Source organism: Ammospiza nelsoni, chromosome 26, assembly GCF_027579445.1.
Source record: "Ammospiza nelsoni isolate bAmmNel1 chromosome 26, bAmmNel1.pri, whole genome shotgun sequence".
Classification (NCBI taxonomy): domain Eukaryota; kingdom Metazoa; phylum Chordata; class Aves; order Passeriformes; family Passerellidae; genus Ammospiza; species Ammospiza nelsoni.
Window position 1 is genome coordinate 5412598 of NC_080658.1, and position 23272 is coordinate 5435869.

At 53.0% G+C, this 23272-nt stretch overlaps 1 protein-coding gene across 3 annotated transcripts in view; it reads right to left on the reverse strand.

Annotated features, from left to right (window-relative positions):
- Nucleotides 1-245: 245 nt before the first annotated feature.
- Nucleotides 246-23272, reverse strand: part of LOC132084120 (acid-sensing ion channel 2) — a 487082-nt gene continuing 464055 nt past the window's right edge. For 2 of the 3 annotated variants that reach the window (XM_059489121.1, XM_059489122.1), the window contains exons 3-10: nucleotides 20674-20801; nucleotides 13138-13288; nucleotides 11385-11441; nucleotides 10501-10654; nucleotides 9607-9698; nucleotides 6355-6434; nucleotides 2656-2724; nucleotides 1068-1325 (exon numbers count right to left, since the gene is read on the reverse strand). In XM_059489121.1, the coding sequence (XP_059345104.1) occupies nucleotides 1224-1325; nucleotides 2656-2724; nucleotides 6355-6434; nucleotides 9607-9698; nucleotides 10501-10654; nucleotides 11385-11441; nucleotides 13138-13288; nucleotides 20674-20801 (833 nt within the window). In that variant the 3' untranslated portion in view covers nucleotides 1068-1223. Of the gene's footprint in view, nucleotides 581-1067; nucleotides 1326-2655; nucleotides 2725-6354; nucleotides 6435-9606; nucleotides 9699-10500; nucleotides 10655-11384; nucleotides 11442-13137; nucleotides 13289-20673; nucleotides 20802-23272 lie in introns of those variants that run through there. The other variant, XR_009420037.1, reaches the window with a different exon arrangement.

Here is a 23272-nt window from a genome sequence, read left to right on the forward strand (position 1 = left end):
CAGAGATCCCAGCACATCCTGGAGATCTGCAACCCAGGGGAGACAGGGATGCAGCTGGGCAGGGCCATGGCACCACTCCCATCCTGAGCTGTGTGAGGACGTGGTGGGAGAGGAAAAGGAGGGATAAGGGATGAGGAAGAGGCTTTTCCTGGGATCTGCCCTCCCACTGGCAATGAGGGCAAGGCAGGAATGACACAGCCTGGCCATTTCCACAAGACCAGCTTTAATATCAGTCAGGAGAACGAGGAGAAAGCACAGAATCCATGAACGGGAGAAGAAGGAAATTGCAAAAATTCCCCCCAAAAAATTAAAGAAATGAATGAACCCAACCCCACTTGCTGCTCCTGGCCTCTGCAGGCACAGCAGGGCTGAGATGATCCATAGGGATCCCTGTGGCTCCTCTCCAGGGATGCTCACCTTGGGCTGAGCTCGGGATTCAGCCCAAGCTCACGCAGAGGACGCGGCCGGGGGAAGAATCCGAGAGCGCCGACTTTGGGATCTCTTTATTGGAAAACTCTCAGCCTACGGCGCTGGGAATGGAGAATTCTGGGATGCTCCTTCTGCCACTGAAACCCAGGGACTGCAAAGAGGAACAGAGCTGAGAGAGGCAGCTGAGGAATCCCAGGGCCAGGAGAAGCCCTGGCATGCAGTGCTCGGGGTATTTGGGATGCTTCCTTTGGGATTTACTGCTGCTGCTGCTGCTGCTCAGGCTTGGACAATCCCAAAAAGTGTCCTGGCCCTCCATCCCGTGTGCCAAGTCCCTCTCCAGCTCTCCTGGAGCCCCTTTAGGCACTGGAAGGGGCTCTGAGGTTTCTCTTCTCTGAGCTTCCCTTTTCCAGGTGAACATTCCCAGCTCTCCCAGTCTGGGAGCTGCTTCCCAGGCTGGAGCCAAACCCCCAGGAGGAAAGGACAACAGGAGTCAGGTCCAAGGCGCCTCTTACTTTGGGCAGAGTATATTTAGAATTTATATTTTTATATTATTTTTATATTCTTTTAATGCATAGCGAGTTTTTCTTCTTCTTTTTTTTTTTTATTTTTTAATAGATTTTTTTAATAATTTTTCCAGCTTATTTTTTTTCTCCAGTATTTTTTTCCCAGTATATTTTTTTTTTTTCCATCTTTTTTTAAAATTTTTTTTTCCCCCCCAGTGCAAACCTGAGCTGGGTCCCTGTTTTCCCTGTGCAGTTTTCCTTCCTCGGGGTGGGCACTGTGGTGGGGAGGGGTCAGCAGGCGATTTCCTCCAGCGTCCCCAGCGGGGCCTGCAGGGGCACGGTCACAGTGTGGCTCAGGCTCTCCGAGTGGTTTGGCACTGGATCACAGGTGCTCTGCCATGGAAAAGCAGGAATTGCGTTATCCCACTGATAGCACAGGGGTAAAAAGGTTCTAAAATCATGGGGTATTCAGGGGAGTTGGAAAAAGTTGGGCCTGGTAGGTGTCATCATCACATTTTCTGGAAAAATCCCTTTGCCCAGGATTATTCTGCTGGGAAGCTGAGAAGCCTTAGAGAAAAGGAAAATAATAATTATCTCATTTGCTTCTCCTGTGTTTTGTTGCTTTGGAATGTGTTTGGAGATTGTTATCCACAAGTGATTTTTTTCATTGGGTTTCTGTGAATTGTTTTCATTCTTTGGCCAATCATGGCCCCACTGTGTCAGGACTCTGGAAAGAGTCACGAGTTTTCATTACCTTATATAATATTAACATAATATTATATTAATAGCATTAATATAGCATTAATATAATAATATATTATTATAATATTATAATAATGCTATCTTTTTAGCATTCTGTAAGTATCCTTTCTGTATTCCTTAGTAGTTTAGTTTACTATTCTTTTATATAATATAGCATCATAAAATAATAAATTAGCCTTCAAGAACATGGAGTCAGATTCATCATTCATCCATTTGTCTGGGAACTCTGCAAATACAAGAGGTAGGCCCTGGGACAATGTCAGGCTTTCCTGGATCATGCAAAACTGCACCTGTATAATTATTTAATGACCATGATAAATTATGATTGTTAAATGCCATGATTGTTTGGTAATTGTGTCTTCCTGTTCTTCTAAAGTTCTTCTAAACCCCAGACTGTTGTCACTGGCATCTGGTCCTATTTGCAGCTTGACTGGGGCAGAGGCATCTCTAATGATGGTTTTAATAACCTGACACAGGTGGGAAGAGCTCCAGTGTCCCCAGGGCATTTCCCCTTTGTAGGAATGTGTCCCCTGTTGGCAGTGTGACCAAATTATCCTTTGTCTCCTTAAAAAGGAAAAAAGCCCAGAAGTTTCTCTCCTCAATTAGGTAAAAAAACACCTTGGGGACTTCACCTCAAACTTAAGGATACCCAATTGGACAGAGGCCAAAAGGTCCCACCTGAGCAATTTACTAGAAAAAGAGGAGAATAAAGAAACTAATGGCTTTTGTAAGGTGTTTTACCAGGAGCAAGAACCTCTTGCCCTGGCTCTGTTTTTCCCTGTAAAGAGCTTTGTTATTTTGCCTTTTATTAAAACCTTTTTGTTTCCAACACTGTCATAGAAGCCATCCTGCTGATTTGATGCCATCTGAGGTGGCTGAGCTGTCTCGGGTGTGATACACATCTCCAAGAACTCATTGGCCCCGGCTGGAGGAGACCCCTGTGTCCCCCTTCCCTCCTTACCACGTTCTCCTCATGGCTCCCGTCCTCTTCCTCTTTTCCAAGAAGGTCCAATAACTTCTCCTTGATCAGCTGCAAGAGGAGGGAGCAGGGTTAGGCTGGGAAGAGGCTGCAGGGGGACGGGGAGCACTGGGGTGGGTTTGGGGCTGCATTCCAAAGGGCTGGGAGAAGGGGGAAGCTCCGAGGGCTGGGCCAGGGAAAGGCTGGGAGAGCTGGGGGTGCTCACCTGGAGAGGAGAAGCTCCAGGGAGAGCTCAGAGCCCCTGCAGGGCCCAAAGGGGCTCCAGAAGAGCCGGAGAGGGACTGGGGACAAGGGATGGAGGGACAGGACACAGGGAATGGCTCCCACTGCCAGAGGGCAGGGATGGGTGGGAGATTGGGAAGCAATTGTTCCCTGGGAAGGTGGGTCTCATGTTTTGTGTTGCTGGAATTGCTCCTGAGGTATTAAAAAGTCTCTTTTTCCCAGCCCTGTGACCGAAGAAGTCGAGATTCCTCAGCTCTGGTTCTCAAGGTTGTTTATTCTCTGTTATCTATTACATTCTTTCTGTGACCTGCTGAGATCTGTCCAGCACATCAGTCCATGGCACACTGACTGCCCTTGGGGTGGTGTTAGATTTTTATACTAAAAACTACGTGTACTTTATTTACAATAATTTTCCAATACCTATCACCTATGTTAGACAGTCTGTCTCTACTCTAAACCAATCCAAAAGTGCCACCATCACAGCAGGAGATGGAGGACAAGAAGAAGGAGAAAGGCAGGACAGCCCAGATTCCTCCATCTTGCCTCCTGAACCCCCATTCTAAAACCCCAAAATTCTACTTTTTCACCCTGTGACAAATTCACTGTCATTCTACTCAAACCCTTTTGGCTTGTAACTCCTCACACAAGGTTGGTAATTGTTTCCATAGACTAAAATCAAAGGCACAGGTGTCTGTGACTCCATGCCAAGGTCTCTGAGCCCCCTGCCAGGGTCTTGAGTCCTCCAGGGCAGCCAGAGCAATGTCCTGGGCTCTGACAGGGTGGGCAGGCCCTGGCACAGGGTGCCCAGAGCAGCTGGGGCTGCCCCTGGATCCCTGGCAGTGCCCAAGGCCGGGTTGGAGCAGCCTGGGACAATGGAAGGTGTCCCTGCCATGGCAGAGGTGGGAATTCAATGATCCTTAAGGTCCCTTCCATCCAAACCATTCCAGCATTCTCTTACAAGGAATAAACCCCACAAAAATTCCATTTTTGGGACACTTTTGGGGTTCAGGGAAAGCTCCCAACTCTGTGAGCTCCATTTCCCTTCCCAGCCCTCTCATCTTCCTGCTGCTGCTGCAGGATTTGGCTTCCAGGGAAAGCCCATAAAACTTGGGAAGTGTTTTACTGGAAAGCTCCCACTGGGAGAAAAGAGAAATAAAGCCAACAAGAAGAAAGCTGAAATCCTGAAATCCCCCAAAAATGGGTCAGTTCCTAAGGAATGTGGATCCTGGTTGGTGCAGGGGAGTGTGGTGGGAATTTGGGACCAGCAGGACAGAGCTCAGCAGAAGATCACAGTAAAGCCTCTTTATGGTCAATATTTCCTCCAAATTTGGCCAATCTGTGAAAAAAAAATAGTATCTGGTTGCTTTCATTCTCAGAATGTCTAAATATTTTGGCTGAAAACTCAAATTTTTGAGGTGCTGACCCCCACTTTGTGAAACTCCAAACAGAGGGGGAAAACGGTGTAGATTTTTATTAATTTTAAGGTATTTTATTCCTTTTTTCCTGGCTGGTGGGGTTAAATATCTGGGATTGTGAAGATTCCCCTGATGGGGCATTCCCAGGGAGCTTCTCTGAGGGGACAAAATGAATTTTAAGCCCAAATAGGAAGAAAAAAATAAAAAGTGCAGCAACCCCCCCCACATTTGACATATTTTATCAGCAGATGTCAAAGAAAGAAGGAAAACAGAGAGGAAAAACCCAAATTTGTGAGGTTTCTTATGGCCTACTTAGGAAAAATCCCCAAGAAATCCAGGAAAAGGCAAATGTAATGAAATATTTGGGTATCCAGGCCGAGCTCTAAATTCAGGCTCGGCTTTTGTTGATCTCTGAGCTTTAGGCCTGGAATTTTTCCATGTTTTTAATTTCTGGTTAATGGCACCAATGCTGGTGCTGCCCAGGAGGGATTGGGATGGAGGCAATTGTCTGAAAATATAAAAATATTAAAAAAGAAAAGAAAATGAGAGGATTTGAAGTGAGTTCAGAGCTGGGATTGTGGGGGTTCCCTGGAATGGGATGTGTCCCCAGTCTGGACTGGGACACATTAAATCAAATGGACAACAATGAATAAAATGGAAAACTCTCCCATCCCATGGCAATAAAACTCCCTGTTCCCACCCTGAGCTGGATGAGGCAGGTTGGAAATTTGTGGGGGGGCTCTGGGATCCCCAGGGAACAGAAAATCCAGGGATGAGGGGCACCAGGAATGGCAAAAACAGGGATGAATGAAGGGCTCCAGAAATCCTGGGATGAGGAGCACCAGGATGGGAAACCCAGGCATGAAGGGCACCAGGATGGCAAATCCAGGGATGAGGAGCAGCAGGATGGGAAATCTTGGGCTCCATGGTGGGAAATCCAGGGATGAGGGGACATCAGGAATGGAAAATCTGGAGACAAGGGGGTACCAGGAGCGGCAAAAACAGGGCTGAGGGGCTCCAGGATGGGAAATCTGGGGATGAGAGACAACAGAAATCCAGGCACGAGGGGCTCGAGGATGGGAAATCCAGGGATGAGGAGCACCAAGAGTGGCAAATCTGGGGATGCAGGGCACCAGGAGTGGCAAAAACAGGGATAAGATAGGGATAATCCTGGGATATCCTGGGCTGAGGGGATCCAGTTGGGATATCCTGGGCTGGGAGGCACCAGGTGTGACAAATCTGGAGATGAGGGGCAGGAAAGTCAAATCAGGTGATGAGGGGCACCAGGATGGGAAATCCTGGTCTGAGGGACTCGAGGTGGCAAATCCAGGGATGAGGGGTGTCAGAAATGGCAAATCCAGGGACGAGGGGCAAATCCAGGGTTGAGGAGCACCAGGAGCAGCAGATCTGGGGATGAGGGGCAGAAAAGTCAAATCTGGCGATGAGGGGCAAATCCAGGGATGAGGAGCATCAGGATGGGAAATCCAGGGATGAAGGGCACCAGGAGTGGCAAAAACAGGGACAAGGGGCCCCAGGGTGGGAAATCCTGGGCTAAGGGGCTTCAGGAGTGGCAAATCTGGGCATGAGAGACATCAGAAATTCAGGGATGAGGAGCACCAGGATGGGCAAATCTGGGCTGGGGGTCTCCAGGAATGGCAAATCTGGAGATGAGGGGGACCAGGAGGGTTAAAACCAGGGTTGAGGGGCTCCAGGATGGGAAATCCCGGGATGAGGGGACACCAGGAATGGCAAATCTGGGGATGAGGGGCTCCAGGAGTGGCAAATCTTGGGATGAAGGACAAATCCAGGGATGAGGGGGCATCAGGAGTGACAAAAACAGGGCTGAGGAGCTTCAGGGTGGGAAATCCTGGGCTAAGGGGCTCAGGAGTGGCAAATCTGGGGATGAGGGGCAGGAAAGTCAAATCTGGCGATGAGGGGCAAATTCAGGGATGAGGAGCACCAGGATGGGAAATCCTGGGATATCCTGGGCTGAGGGGCTCCAGGGTGGGATATCCTGGGCTATCCTGGGCTGGGAAGGCCTTACCTCGTACAGGTAATCGAAGAGCTCGAGGATGGTGAGGATGCTGGCCCCGATGAACAGCCCCATCTGGCCACCAATGTCACCTGCAGGGGACAGCACCGTGAGGGCTCCCAGGCACTGCTGGGCCCTGCCTGGGCCCTGCCATCCTCCCAAACTGGGGACAACCCCCTGGAGCAGCAGGGCCTGCAATGGCATCTAGGGTGTCCCAGGAACGGGCCTGACCCCAAATGGACACCCCCAGAATGGTTTTCCTGCTAATGGAGCATGGAATCCTTCAGGAATCCCAATTCCCACTCTGGGCAAGGTGCTGGGAAGAATGAATGTCCCTGGAGCCAAGGAGAAACCCCAGCCTGGCCAAAAGTGGGAAGGGATTCCCACATCCCCTGGGATGGGACATGTCCCCAGCCTGGGTTGGTGTCACAGACATCTTTTATGGAAAATTCTTTCTTTAAGATTTTTCCTCCTGAGAAGCTGAGAAGCCTCAGGAACAAAATGTAAACAATGATTATCTGCTGCTGTGGAATGCAGCAGGTGCATCTGTGATTGATCTCATGTGGTTGTTTTTAATTAATGGCCAATCCCAGGTCCAGCTATGTCGGGGCTCTGGTCAGTCACAAAATTTTATTATTCATTCCTTTCAAGCCTTCTGATGTCTTCTTTCTATTCTTTTAGTGTAGTTTTAGCATAGCATTTTCTTTTAATATAATATAACATAAATAAATCACAAATAAACATAAATATAACATAAATAAAATAATAAATCAGCCTTCTGAAACATGGAGTCAAGATTCTCATCTCTCCCCTCGTCCTGGGGACCCTCAAACACCACCCCCGTTCCCTCCCACCCTGGAGGTGACAGAGCTGTCCCCAGGCTCTGGCCAGGCTGGAGGTGCCCCAGTTTGACCAGTAACCCCAGGGTTACGTCCAGCAGGGCTGTTGCAATGCCCATTGCTTCACCCTCCCATTCCTCTCATTATTCTCATGTTAAAGCAAAGATTGGTCACATCCCGAGCCCACCCTTCCTGCCCTGCCCATTCCAGGTGACTCCTCACTCCTCCTCCCCATTCTGTGTCCTTGGGGGATCCTTTGGGCACCATCTGCTCTCCCATCCATCCCAGCCTTGCTTCTGGATGCCTCCTTCAGTCCCCTCCATCACAGACATCTTTTATGGAAAATCCTTTCCTTAGGATGGTTCCTCCTGAGAATCTGAGAGGCCTCAGGAACAAAATTTAAACAATGGTTATCTGCTGCTGTGGAATGCAACAGGTGCATCTGGGATTGGTCTCATGTGGTTGTTTCTAATTAATGGCCAATCACAGCCAGCTGGCTCAGACTCTCTGTCCCAGCCACAAGCCTTTGTTATCATTCTTTCTTTTTCTATGCTTAGCCAGCCTTCTGATGAAATCCTTTCTTCCATTCTTTTAATATAGTTTTAATATAATATATATAATAAAATAATAAATCAAGCCTTCTGAAACATGAAGTCAAATCCTTCGTCTCTTCCCTAATCCAAGAACCCCTGTAAACACGGTCACAGAAGGTGACTGGGATGTGGTGCTCAGGGAAGACAAATCCCATGGACTTTGCTGGAAAACAGCCCTGGATTGACCCCCAGGGCAAAGGCACCCATGGGTGAGGGGAAGGGGCCTTTTCCAGGGGTGTCCATGAGACACGGAGAGAGGAAAAGGGGGAAAAGTTTGGGATCAAGGTGAGAGCCCTGAATGATCCCAGGAGGTGTTCTGGGTTTACACCAGGGGGATTCACCTGGAGGAAAAGATTCTGGGATGAGGCTGTTCCTGAAGTTCCAGAGCCCTGGGAATGAGGGTTCTATCATGTGCAGACAGGGTTGGGGTCAGAGAGGCTCCAGCAGCCTCCTGTTCCTGCCTGGAATTCCTGGAAAAGCGCCAGGATGTGCAGAAGGGCTCCTGAGGGGGCTTTTGGCAGGGCCACCCTGTGGGGTGACACAGGGACACCTCTGTGCCCCAGCCCCAGTTTCCCAAGGGGCTGAGCACCCCCAGCATTGCAGAGGGATCCAGGGAGGCTGCAGGGCTGGGGGAGGGCTCACCCCAACCCCAAACCCCAAACCCCAAATCTGCAGCTGGGACCCCAAAGCTGGAGCTGATTTGGGGCTGAGCTCTCAGTCAGGGTCTCCTGCAGCTCCTCCATGAGGCATCCAAAGGCTGGAAAAGGTGGATTTGGAGCAGGGAAGAGGTGATTGAGACGTGATTTTGGGATGTTCTTCCCACACTGCCCAGAGAGCACCCAGCCCCAAAATCTCCCAAAAATGGGAGCAGGCAGGGATGGAGCAGAACCTCCCATGGGGCTTCTCCTCCTCCATGGAGCTGCTGAAGGCCAAGAGCTCAAGCCTGGCTTGAAAACTTGGATTTGGAGCAGGGGAGAGGTGATGGGGAGATGGTTTTGGGATGTCTCCCACACTCTGCACCACAGAGAGCACCCGGCACACACCCAACCCCAAATCTCCAAAATTGGGGAGCTGGGAGCAAGCAGGGATGGAGTAGCTCCAGAACCTTCCATGGGTCTCCTGCACCTCCTGCTGGAAAGGATGGATTGGAGCAGGGAAGAGGTGTGATGGAAGATGGAGATGTGATTTTGGAGTGTCCTTCCCACACTGCCCAGAGAGCACTCAGCCCCAAAATCTCCCAAAAATGGGAGCAGGCAGGGATGGAGCAGAACCTTCCATGGGTCCCCTTCAGCTCCTTCATGAGGATGAGCCAAGAGCTCAGGCCCAGCTGGAAAAGGTGGATTTGGAGCAGGGAAGAGGTGATGTGAGATGGTTTTGGGGTGTCCTCCCTCACACACTGCCAGGGGAGCGGAATCCCCAAAAATGGGTGCTGGGAGCAGGCAGGGATGGAGCTGAACCTTCCATGGGGCTCCTCCTCCTCCATGGAGCAGCTGAAGGCCAAGAGCTCAAGCCTGGCTTGGAAACTTGGATTTAGAGCAGGGAAGAGGTGATGGGGAGATGGTTTTGGGATGCCCTCCACGTCCTGCATCACAGAGAGCACCCAGCACCCACCCAACACCAAATCTCCAAAAAAGGAACAGGCAGGGATGGAGCAGCTCCAGAATCTTCCATGAGCACCCAGAGTATCCATGGGGACATCCCTGGGATGAGGTGGGGTGAGGAGAGCAGCCATGGGGCTTTGCTGGGGGTTTCAAGGCTGTGGACCCCTCCCAGTCTCTCTCTCTCCCCCCCAGACCAGCAGAGACCCCAAACTGGTCCCAGTGCCCCCTTACCAAGTAAGGCTGCCACTTCATAGGCTTTCTTCTGCTCAATGGTCTCGTAGTTGAGTGCTTCAAAAAAAATGTCCAGCACGAGAATGTTCTCTCTGTGGGAACAGGAGAAACATCAGCCCAGGAGCCACCGGTGGCTCAGTCCTCTGTGATAAGGGAAAAATGGGATTTTGGGCTTTATTCCCCTTTTTGTATGGATTGTTCCTCTCTTTGGGGTCCTCAGAGCCCACAGAACCTGGAGCTGGTGCAGACCAGAGCTCTGGGAGCCTTTGGAGCACCTGGGAAAGGTTTGCCCAGAATTCCTCAGGATCCTGGAGCTCACTTTGCTGGGAACTCTTCTCTTGGATGGTAATTCCTGGCTGTGAGGGTGGGCAGGCCCTGGCACAGGGTGCCCAGAGCAGCTGGGGCAGCCCCTGGATCCCTGGCAGTGCCCAAGGCCGGGTTGGACGGGGCTTGGAGCAGCCTGGGACAGTGGAAGGTGTCCCTGCCATGGCAGGGGTGGCACTGGGTGGGTTTAAGGTCCCTTCCCACCCAAACCATTTCATGATTCCATAATTCTGGGAAGAGAATCCAAGGGATCTGGAACAACTCTCACTTCCCACACACAGCAATCACACGCCCAGGGCTGGGAGAGCTCCATGGCCTGAGGAGCTCAGCCCAAGACACAAATCTCCAACAGGACCAGCAGAGTGGCACATTTTGGACTTCTTTTTGGTGGGACTGGAGGATTCCCATGAGGACAATCCTTGGAAAGGAACTCAGAGAAGAAATCAACCTCATCTCTCCCAGGTTTTCACTCTGCTCATCCCTGTGCTGGGGATGGATTGGCCAGGACTGGGCATTTCCCAGACATTTCCCACCCAAAACCCAAAGGAATCCAGGCCCTCCCCCACTCACGAGATGTATTTTTCCGACTTGTTGAACTTCTTCTCCAGGTACTTGGCCGAGGTCTTGCTGGGGATCTTGACCATGGAGAGCTCCTTGTTGTACCTGGTGAGGTTACAGGGGGTCCTGCAGATGCAGTAATTGCTGTCCTTCTCTGCCAGGAGACCTGCAGGGGGGCAGCCATGGAGCACACGGGGTCCCCATAGGGCAGGGAGGGACCCCAAGGAGCAGAGACATGGAACAGGGACCCCAGGAGCAGGGAGGGACCCCAGGGAGCAGGGACATGGAACAGGGGCATGGAGCAAGCAGGGAGGGACCCCATGGAGCACACGGGGTCCCATGGAGAGACCTCGTGGAGCAGGGAGGGACCCCATGGAGCAAGGAGGGACTCCGTGGAGCAGGGAGGGACTCCACAGAGCAGGAAAGGACCCCATGGAGCAGGGACATGGAGCAGGACAGGAGCAGAGATCATCCCTCCCACAAAGGGGCCAAGATTCTGGGATGAGGCTGTTCCTGAAGTTCCTCTGGAACTTTTGGACTCTGGACATTTCTCTCCCAGTTCATCCCAGTTCTCACCCCCCTTGGAGGGGCCTCTTGCTGCAGGTGACACTCTGTCATCAACAACAGCTTGGAGAACCCGTGGCTGAGTCCCTGAATCCAGGCTGGGGATGGGTCCCTCCACCCCAAACCCTCTCCCTGATCCCAAGGGTTTCTGTGCTCGTGGAAAACCAGGAGAAACTCCATCCCAGCCTGCATCCAGCACTTCCCAGCAGCCTGGGGCTATTCCCAGCCCCTCTCCAGGCTGCAGACCCCCTGTTCCTGCCCAGCCAGGAGCATCCAGGCTGCTGAATTCCATGAACATTCCATCCCTGGACCCAGGGCTCCCCGGTACTCACTGAGCGCGGGCTCCGCGCATTCCTTGTACTGCTCCGGGGTGCAGAAGGGAGCATCCCCTGCAAGGACAGGACAAATCCATCTCAGGGGGACACCCAGGGACCCCCCTGCAGCCAGGTGAGCCCGGCTGTGCCCAGCTATGCCAGCCATAGGGGCCTTGGCATGCAGGAGCTGCTGGGAGCAGCACCCAGGGGGGATCTGATCCTCACAGAAGGCATTTCCAGCCTTCACCACACCCAAGTCTCTCTTCTATGGTTTGGCCATTTCACAGGGAGTTATGGAATATCCTGGGCTGGAAGGGACCCTCAGGAGCATCCAGTCCCACCCCCCGCCTTGCCCAGATGCCCCAACAATCCCACCCTGGGCATCCCTGGCAGCGCTGTCCAAACCCTCCTGGAGCTCTGGGACCATTCCCTGGGGAGCCTGGGCAGTGCCAGCACCTCTGGGGGGAGAACCTTTCACTGAAATCCATCCCAAGCCCGCTGTGACACAGCCCCAGGCCATTCCCAGGGTCCTGTCCCCGTCACAGGGAGCAGAGATGGGAGCTGCCCCTTCTGTGCCCCTCCTGAGGACACTGAGCTCAGCCCTCAGCTGCTCCTCGTGTGACCCCTCCAGACCCTTCCCCATCCTCGTGTCCCTCCTTTGGACCCTCTCGAGTTCCTCGATGTAATTTTTATTTTGTGGTGCCCAAAGTCGCCCCAGAATTCTCGGTGAGGCTGCCCCAACCCAGAGCGGGGCTGGACAATCCCTCCCTGCCCCTCTGCTGTCCCTGATCCCCCAGGACAGGGATGGCCCTGCTGGCTCAGATCCAGCCTTTCCCAAAGGCCACGGGCACCTTCTTCCCTCAGGTACCCCCAGCCCCTCCAGCCCAGGCCAGGTGTCCTTGTCCCTGATCTGGCACATGGCCTGTCCCTCCAGCCCAGCCCCAGATGTCCCTCCAGGTGTCCCCATCCTTGACTGTCCCCCCAGCCCATCCCCAGGTGTCCCTGTCCCTGATCTGGCACATGGCCTGTCCCTCCAGCCCGTCCCCAAATGTCCTTGTCCATAACTATCCCTCCAGCCCATCCCTACGTGTCCCCAGCGTCTCTGTTCCTGACCTGGCATGTGAATTGTCCCTCCAGCCCATCCCCAGCTGTGCCCAGCTGTCTCCCCTGTCCCTGACCTGGCACATGGCCTGTCCCTCCACTCTATGCTCCAGCTGTCCTGGAGGTGTCCCTATCCTTGACCTGGCATGTGAACGATCCCTCCAACCCATTGTGAGGTGTCCCAGGTGTCCTTGTCCCTGATCTGGCACATGGCCTGTCCCTCCAGCCCACCCCCAGGTGTCCCCACTGTCCCCAGCTGTCCCCTGCTGTCCTTGCTCTCCCCGCTGTCACTGTCCCTGATCTGACATGTGAATTGTCCCTCCAGCCCATCCCCAGGTGTCCTTGTCACTGATCTGGCACGTGGTCTCTCCTTCCAGTCCATGCCCCAATTGTCCCCCAAGGTGTCCTTGACTGTCCCTGACCATCCCTCCAGCCCATCCCCAGCTGTCCCTGCTGTCCCCAGGTGTTCCCACTGTCCCCAGGTGTCCCTGTCCCTGACCTGCCATGTGAATCGTCCCTCCAGCCCATCCCCAGCTGTCCCCCCTGTCCCCACTGTCCCCAGCTGTTCCTGCAGGCTGTCACGCTCTACGCCAGGAATCCTCCCTCCATCCCATCCCCTGCTGCTCCCCCTGTCCCCAGCTGTCCCCCCCTGTCCCCTGCTGTCCCCGACCTGGCATGTGCACCATCCTGCAGTTGCAGTTCTCCACGATGTAGCGTGTCTCGCAGTCGATCCTGCACGCTGTCACGCTGTACACCGGGAAGAACGCCAGGCCCAGCTCCGGGGAGCGGCACTCGCCCCACGGCGGGGGCAGGTACGTCAGCTGGGGACACAGGGGGACAGGGACATCAGCTGGGGACACAGGGACATCAGATGGGGACAGGGACAGGAGTCAGATGGGGACACAGGGGGACAGGGACATCAGCTGGGGACACAGGGACATCAGATGGGGACAGGGACAGGAGTCAGATGGGGACACAGGGGGACAGGGACATCAGCTGGGGACACACAGGGACATCAGATGGGGACAGGGACAGGGACATCAGCTGGGGACACAGGGACATCAGATGGGGACAGGGACAGGGACATCAGCTGGGGACTAGGACAGCACAGGGGGCAGGTACATCAGCTGGGGACACACAGGGACATCAGATGGGGAGACATGGGGACAGGGACAGGGGTCAGATGGGTACAGGGACAGGGCTGTCAGCTGGGGACACAGGGGGACATCAGATGGGGACACAGGGATAGGGGTCAGCTGGGGACAGGGACATTAGCTGGGGATAGGGCAGCACAGGGGTCACCTGGGGACACAGGGGGACAGGGACAGGGCTGTCAGATGGGGACAGGGGTCAGCTGGGGACACAGACATTAAATGGGGACTCATGGGGGCAGGGGTCAGCTGGGGACAGCACAGGGACAGGGACATCAGATGGGGACACACAGGGACATCAGCTGGGGACAAGGACAGCACAGGGACAGGGCTATCAGATGGGGACACAGAGGGACATCAGATGGGGACAGGACAATACAGGGGTCAGCTGGGGACAGGGACATCAGCTGGGGACAGGGATGGCATAGGGGCATCAACTGTGGGACAGGGGCAGGTACCTCAACTGAGAACAGGGACAGGGACATCAGCTGTGGACAGGGACAGGGGTAGCTACATCAGCTGGGAGACAGGGACATGAGCTGGGGACAGGGACAGGGCCAGCAAGAGGGACAGGGACAGGGCAGGACATGTCCCCTGTCACAGGGCAGCCCCTGCAGCCCCTCAGGGCATCCCCCCTTCCAGGAGCTCCCTGACTCCTGGCATAACTCACTGGGACAAGCTGTCCCAGTGCCACTGAGTGACACTCCCAGGTGACAGTGAACATCCTGGAGGTGACACTCCCAGTGTGAGGTGACGCTCCTAGGTGACAATGAATGTCCTGGTGCTGACACTCTCAGGTGACAAAGAATGTTCTCGTGGTGACAATGAACATCCTGGAGGTGACACTCTTAGGTGACAATGAACATCTTGGAGGTGACACTCCATCCTGGAGGTGACACTCCCAGCTGACAATGAACATCTCATGAGTGGCAGCAGCGGTGGAGGGATCAGCTGGAATTTCTGCCTGCCAGACTCTGCTTTACAAACTGGAAAAGCTCCACCAAACCCTCCCAAAGCAGGAGGATCTGCCCATTCCCTGGAAAAGCCTGGAGTTTTCCCCCAGCTGCTGCTCCCAGCCTGGCACAGGAATCCCTGGGCTTAAATCCAGGGGGAATCCATCCCTGAGGGCTCCCCTGAAGCCCTGCCTGGCCAAATCAGGGCTGAAACCTCAGGAAAAGCCTTTCCAAGCAAAGCCTCAATCCCGTGGAGCTGCTGAACTCCCTTCAGAGCTGGAGTCCTGCTCCTGTGGCCCTGGAGCTGCTGGGAAAGGCACCCAAGGAGCTGGAGCAGGATGGAGGGAGCAATCCCAGCCCTCAGAATTAATGGGACAGACTTCATTGGGCTTGATCCCTCTCCCTGCAGCCCCTCCTGATCCAGATCCTGATCCTCCTCCTGAGGGGTTCCCTCAGGAATTCCTTTCCTTTCTGTCAGATTATCCCAGCTGGAGTGAGAGGGATTTGGGCTGGATCAGCCTCGGGATGTGGAGCTGCTCCCTCCACCTATGGAATGCAGGGTGACCCCAACACCTGGCAATGGTTGGTGATGCTGGGAGCTCACATCCCAGGCAGCACACCAGGAACTCAATGTCACAACTTATTTTATAATCTTTTTGACCAATCACACAAAGCAAAAGCACATTGACAGTAGTTTTATCTAATCACTATAAGCATATGTACTTTTGGTTAAAACAATGCTTGCTTATTTTAAATACAATACCTGCTTGTGAGCCTTAAAACACAATGCACAGAGCTCCACTGTTAAGATTTAACCTTCCTAATATCGTGCTAGATAAACTTTTCTGCAGCTTAGAGAGTTATTCTAGACAAGCATTAATACACAGACCATTGTTCTATTTGTCCTTGCTTTTCTACAGTTTAAATAATTTTTCTGCTGACCTATCTCATGGCTGCTGCTTAGCTCCAATCACAGTTCTGCTGTCTCTGAGGCCTGCCTTTTGCAGCTTTCCCAAAACTCTCTAATTTGGTAGATTCCCACAACTGGCATCTGATCCATGATTCAGAATGCTGAACAATTGCTTTATTAACACTATATTACATTAATAATATATCATAACTATACTAAAGAGATACTAAAGAAAAACCCATGACTCTCTGAGACAGCCTGGACACAGCTTTGACCCAACTGGCCAAGGAAACAAAACAACCCTCAGAGGAACCCAATCAACAGATCACTTTGGGTAAACAATCTCCATAACACATTCCACATGTGCAAAAACAACAGGAGCAGAGAATAGAGATAAGAATTGTTTTCTCTTCTTCTCTCTGTGCTTCTCCAGGAAAAATCCTGTGAGAGAGAATGATGTCTCTCTCTGTTGAATGTGAATGCCACATCCACCCTCCCCTGCTGCCCCCAAAGTGGCAACAAACCACAGCAAAGCAGCAGGAAAAGCAGGGAAAGGCAGCAGGAACATCCCTGCCCTCGGATCCTGCAGGATTTGTGCTCCCTGGAAGCTTCTCCAGGCTCCTCCTCCTGTTCCTGTGTAAGAAATCCTGCTCCAGCCTCTAACTGAGGGTGACAAACTCCCAGCCTGGCCCTTTTGCAGTCATTAATAATTAATTAATGAATTAAACGCTTTTCCTGCCCTCCTGATCCGGCTTTCTCCAGGATTACTGGGATCAGTTCCCAGCTGGCAGGTGCTAAAAGGGGAAGGAAAAAATGAGATTTGACTCCTTGGAAGCTGGATGGATTCTGCTTGTCCCAAATGCCAGGAAAAGAGGGGATGAGCTTGGAAAACCTGGAGGGAAGAGATCCCAGGGCAGGGGAGGATCAACTCCTGCCACAGCCCTTCCCTGGCCACATTCCTGCCTTTCCACACTGCTCCTGGCACGGAGCATCTGCCCACACTGAAGGAGTGACCTTCAGTTAACTGGAACTGCTATCCCTGATTTCCCTGCCCGTTTCATTTTCTCAAACAGGGAAACGTGTGGAGATGATCGGAGCAGTTTGATAAAATCCTAGAATATCCCAGGTTGGGAGGGGTCCCACAAGGATTGAGTCCAGCCCCTGTTCCTGACCAGGATCCCAACAATCCCCCAGGATCCCAACACTCCCACCCTGGGCATCCCTGGCAGCGCTGTCCAAACCCTCCTGGAGCTCTGGGACCATTCCCTGGGGAGCCTGGGCAGTGCCAGCACCTCTGGGTGATGAACCTTTCCCTGCCCCATTTCCCTCTGGCTCTGGGATGGATCCAGCACCAATCCCTGCCCAGACCTCCTCACCAAATTCCAGTGATCCCAAGGAAGGATCCAAGCCCTCCCTGAACGTCCCCACCTGGGCTGGGTTCCCAATGAAACCAGAACCAGAACCCTCTGCTCCTTAAGGAGACCTCCAGCAGCAGCAGCAGCAGCAGCTTCTTGAATTTCCATCCCAGGCAGCTCCAGCCCTTGTGGAAAGCTGAGAAACCCAGAGCAGGCACGGCTGGCTGATCCCAGCTCCCAGTTAATGATGCTGGAACTGCTCCCAGTTAATGGTGCTGGAATTGTCTGTTTGCATCTCCAGCTCCTTTCCCATCCTGCCTGTTCCTTCCCATTTGCTCCTTTCCTGAGGAATTGGTTTTCAGGGATGAATTTGACCCTTCCAGCCCCTTGGGGCAGAGCTTGGGGGTGGTACAGGGCTCATGAGTGCCCAGGGAATTTGGGATTTTGGAGCTCCAGGATCCTTCTTCGCAAATCCAACAGGAACAGCAGCACTGAGACCTCCTGCAGATCCATGAAAAGTCCAGGGCAGCCCCTCCCAGGTTTGTTCCCATTCCTGCTCCCCCTGGATGGGCTCAGGTGCAAAATCAGCCCTAAATTCCCAATAAAATGGAATTATGGAATTGTAAAGGTTGGAAAAGACCTCTGAGATTGAGCCTAGCTGTTCCCTCTAGGCAACCACTGCCCCATGTTCCCAAATGCCACATCCACATGGATGAAACCCCTCAGGGATGGGGATTTGCCCCAGGAATCTCTGCCTCTCCCCCTGCTCATTCCCTGGCACACCCAGAGGTAGCCAGGCCATTCCCCCTCGTTCTCCCAGAACAATCTGCCTGGATTTGTTGGACCCAATTCCCAAGCTCTGGCAGAGGTGCCAGTTTGGGGGCTGGGAGGAATTGGACTCTGAAGTTTTCCTGTCCTCACTTTTCCACCTTTTTATAAAATCCTCTTTTCCACAGGGCACAGGGGGAGCAGGAAACCCAAACCATTCCCTCATCCTCGGATCTGATGGCTCTTCCCAACCTCCCTTCCCACCCTCTGCCTCTTCCAGGCTCTGCCTCATCTCCACCCATTGCCTAAGAGAATCCTGGAATGGTTTGGATGGAAGGGACCTTAAGAATCATTGAATTCCCACCCCTGCCATGGCAGGGACACCTTCCACTATGCCAGGCTGCTCCAAGCTCCGTCCAACCCGGCCTTGGGCACTGCCAGGGATCCAGGGGCTGCCCCAGCTGCTCTGGGCACCCTGTGCCAGGGCCTGCCCACCCTCCCAGGGAACAATTCCTGATTCCCAATCTCCCATCCAGCCCTGCCCTCTGGCAGTGGGAGCCATTCCCTGTCCCTCCATCCCTCTCCATGGAAATATTGGAAATATTCCCTCTCCATTTTTCCTGCAGCCCCTTCAGGTCCTGGAAGGTCTCAGTTTGGTCACCCCTGGTGGCCCCTCGAGGATGAACAATCCCACGTTTCTTTAACCAGGAAACATCTCCCTTGGCCACGTGTCCAGAAGCAGCTTGGGCTCCTTAACCCATCCACCACATTTTATGGACAATTCCTGTTGGAATTGCTTCCTCAGCAGTTTTTGCTGCTGACTCAGCATTCCCACCCGCCACTGCCAGGTCCCTCCCAAGGTCACTCCTGCAGTAACTCCCAAGGTGGGAAATGCATCCCAGGAGTGTCTCCTTGCAGGAACCACGGGGCTCAGCCTCTGCAGGAGGAGGAGCAAAGCTGATTTAATTCCCATTTTTCCAGCCTTAAAGCTCTTTGTGAAGGGAGATTTTTAATGAGATGCCAACCATGGAGCAGAGCTGGCTCTGGACAGGGGGATTTTGGGAAGCACTGGGTGGAAAGCCAGGATTTATGGTCCCAAGATGTGAATCCTCACTGGTGCTGAGCAGCTGCAGCCCTGGGAAGGCAGAGAATCAGGGAGCAAATCCCAGGGAATGCTCTGATTTCCAGAGTGGGATGGGGAAAGAAGGGAGGGATTTCAGCAGGGCCACAGGGAACAATTCCACAGCCAGGAATGAACCCCCAACATCCCAAATTCTGACCCACTCCTCATCATCCCAAATCTTCCCCACTCCACACCTTTTATCTCTGTAAGAAGAGATTTTAACTCCCTCAGGCTGCTATGAGCTGGAAGATGGGAAATCAGCTCCACTTTTTCTTTATTCCTGTTTCATTTTCCAGCTGCAGGATCATTCATTTTATGGCCCAGGGTGTAAAACTCCAGGTTCAGGACCTCAGTAACTGCCTGGGCTCAGTCCCTGGGGGATTTACTGGAGCTCTTCCACCTTTGGCTCTGGTTTATTAAAGGAGCAGCACAGAAAGAGAGATTTAGTTGGAAAAACCCCAGACTAAATCAGGGATTGGGATAAAAGCTGCACATTGGGAAGGTAGGGGAAGCCTAAGGTCCCTGAGGACTAATAATTAATTAGAGGAAGTTATTAATGGTTGTAATTAGGTTAAAAATTATTTCCTGGGAAGAGGGATTAGGGTAGGAGCTGAACGCTGGAGACCCCTCCAGCTCTCCTGAGAAAAGGCTTTGGAACCCTCAGATGATTTTAAACCAGTCAGAAAATCCCAGGAATGAGTCTTTCCCTCTCCCAAAACTCTGGCACAACCCCTGGAAAAGGGAGACCCTGGATCTGAGAGTGCCTAAATCTGTTCTTCTCTCCTCTACATCTCCCATGTGGAAGGGGGGATTTGGGGTGGAATGTTTTCCCCTCTCGTCTGGATGATGTTCTGGTTGGAATTCTCGTTTTTCAGTGGAAATATTGGACTAGGTAGTGCTGGCAGTGGGGTGGGGAAGGATTTCAGCAGCTGCAGCAAAGTCCTGGAATTTGCACCAGTTTAACCCAGAGCCATTGAGATCCTCTCTGCAGGCTGCAGCTCCCAGCCCTGCTCTCAATTCTTGTTCAAGATGGGATTTTTAAGGAAGGCAAATCTTTTCAATACTGCTGGAGCTGCCAGGTGGGTCTGACTTGAGGAGCAGTTCTCAAAATCTTTGAGTATCAGGAACCACATGATGCCCTGTCCAGCCCTTTCCACCCCTGCCCATCCATCCATCCATGGATTCCATCCATGGATTCCATCCATGATCCATCCGTCCATCCATCCATCATCCATCCATCCATCCATCCATCCATCCATCCATCCATCCATCCATCATCCATCCATCATCCATCCATCCATCCATCCATCCATCCATCCATCCATCATCCATCCATCCATCCATCCATCCATCCATCCATCCATCCATCCATCATCCGTCCATCCATCATCCATCCATCCATCCATCCATCCATCCATCCATCATCCATCCATCCATCCATCCATCCATCCATCCACCATCCATCCATCCATCCATCCATCTGGATGTGTCACTGTTGGGATTCACAGAAGATGATGATTCCCAGGTATCCCAGGAGAGTTTGCCATCAATCATTTGGATGTTTTGGTGTCACCTGAAAGATTCCTGCTGTTCTCCTTCAGGAAACATTGTCCTCCTGCCTCTTTATTTCCTTGGAATGTATTTTTTCCAGGAAAACCCCAGTGGGTTGGACAGGACCCAACACGTGGAGCATAGTTCAGCTCCAACCATGGAAGAGCAAGGGATGAAATCCATCCTGGAGATGGAATTACCGAGGGACTTTAAGGAACTGTGGGAATGCAGGACTCTGGAATAACCATGGGAGATAACCTGGAAAAGCTGCCCTCATCCCAAGAAATCTGAAGCAAGGCATCAAAACCCTGTTAACGATGGAGCTGCATCTCAAGGGGCATCAATTACAGAAGCCCTGGAGGGATCCAGGGGTGGAACAGGAATTTGGGACTTACCCTTTGCTCCTGGGTGGCCACGAAGGTCTGGAATCCAGGGGCCACCCCAAATCCCAGCTCCTGGACAAAGGGAGGCTCGGACTGGCTGTGGATCTGCACCTTGACTCCGGCCTCGAACGTCGTCTCCTCTGCAAAGGAAGGGGGAGGTTAAGGAGCTCAGGAACAGCTGGAATGTTCCCACCTGGATGATCGGATCCCTGGTAACTGAGGGAGGAGATCCAGCAGCAGGGTTTGCCAGGAGCAGATCACTCCTGGGCCTCATCCCAAATCACCTCCCATGGGCACCAGGAGCATCCCCAGCTCCTGATCCCAGCTCCCCCTCCCTGGCACAGCAGCTCCAGCCTGCTCTGAACTTCCAAGGAAGAGAAACCAGGAGAAAACTTCCCCTTTCCATCTGGAATTTGGTTCCAGGACACTTTGGTGACATTCCCACATCACCAAACCAAACCAGCTCCTCCCTCCCCAACCTGAGCTGTTCCCATTCTCCAGGAGGGCTCCAGCACTAAGGATTCATGAATTCATGGATGCTCCTCTGCTGACCCATCCCTGGCACAGCCCGAGGCCACTTGGGAATGTTGGTCATGAAATGACATTAAAAATGTCCTAAATTTCAAGGAATTTTGGGTTTGGCAGCAGCTCCAAGCTGGAAAGGCCTTTTGGGCTGGGACACATCAGAGCTCGGGGTGATGGGAGGTTCCCACATCCCAAATCCATGTGGAGGAACTCGAGGTCAATCCCTTTGTTCCATTAAAATGAGTGGACCAAAGTCACAGAGTGGTTTTGGAAGCAGAATTGATGAGCTCAGATCAGCCCTGTGGGCTCCTGTCCCCACACACCCGCGGTGTCACCTCCTCTCCTGGGGATTCCTGCTGCTCCCACACCTCAGCAAACCCCAGATTCCATTTGGGAACAGGGACTGGCAGAGGAAGTTGCTAACGAGGCCCAATTTGACCTAAACCTGGAATATTCCTGGCTCTGGATCCCTGCTGGTGGCCAGCAGTGCCACCTCCACATCTGAGGAGTTTCTGTTGGGAGGATGAATCATTCCTCAGCCTCCCACTACCCCGTAGCATTTTCCTACAATTTCATTGTGCATTTCAATTTCTGACAGCTCTGGGAGAACCTTGGGAATCCCAGCCATCCACAGCTCTGGAGCTGCTTCTCCAGGGCCTGCACAAAGAGGGGTGGGAGGACACGGGTAGGGGACAAGGGGACAGTGAGGCGACTCTGGATGAGGTTTTGTGGATTTCAGGAATTCAGGATTTAACTCTGCTGGCAAAGGGATCTGCTGCCTTCTCCCAAGAGGATTTTCCTCACAGGGTCATCAAATCCTGGAATGGTTTGGGTGGGAAGGGGCCTTAAACCCACCCAGTGCCACCCCTGCCATAGCAGGGACACCTCCCACTGTCCCAGGTGCTCCAAATTCTGTGCAACCTGGCCTTGGGCACTGCCAGGGATCCAGGGGCTGCCCCAGCTGCTCTGGGCACCCTGTGCCAGGGCCTGCCCACCCTCACAGCCAGGAATTCCTTCCCAAAATCCCCCTAAACAGACCCTGCTCACCCAGGAGCCACCAAGGCAAATACAGCGAGACCCCACAGGTGGGATGGGTTTAGGTTGGGATTTGCCAGGACAAACAGGAGCATCCCAGTGTTTGGATCCCCTCCCTTCCAGCCCCACCAAGGTGTCACCTCCCAACTCAGCAAAGCCATGGCCAAGGGCTGATCCAGGAGTTTGGAATTCTGCTGTCACCTCCTGGGAAAACCCCAGCCCCAAACTGTATATCCCCACTGTTTTTGGGAACAAACCCCTACCAGCTCTTCCCAAATGATTTTGGTGATGGAGAACATCTCAACCCCATCCCAACCCCATCCCAATCCCATACCCACCTCAATCCCATCTCAACCCCATCCCAATCCTATCCCAATCTCATCCAATCCCAATCCTATCCCAATCCCAACCCCATCCCAACACCATCTCAATCCCTTCCTAACCCCATCCCAACCCCATCCCCATCCTAACCCCATACCAATCCCAGCCCCATCCCAATCTCAATCCTAATCCCAATCCCAATCCCACCCCATTCCCATCTCAATCCATCCCAATCCCATCCCATCCCAACATCATCCCAACCCCATCCCAATCCCATCTCAACCCCATCCCAATCCCATCCCAATCTCATCCTGACCCCATCTTGACCCCACCACAGTCCAATCTCAACCCCATCCCCATCCCATCCCATCCCATCCCATCCCATCCCATCCCATCCCATCCCATCCCATCCCATCCCATCCCATCCCATCCCATCCCATCCCATCCCAATCCTCTCCCAACCCCATCCCAATCCCATCTGCACAGCCCCACAGCACCCCAGGCTCTGCCCCAGCTGCCCCAATCCCATTCCAGGCCAGGCTCAAGCACTTCCCAAGCTCCCCCCAGGCCCCCCAGCCCCAATTCCCATCCCATTTTCCCGCTCCTGCCGGTCCCATCCCACCCCCACGGCTCTGCTGGGTGTTGATCCCCTTCCAGCACTCCGGAGGAGATTCCATCTGCTTCCCTCACTAATTCTATGACACCTCAGATGAAAAAACTCCTGTTCCGT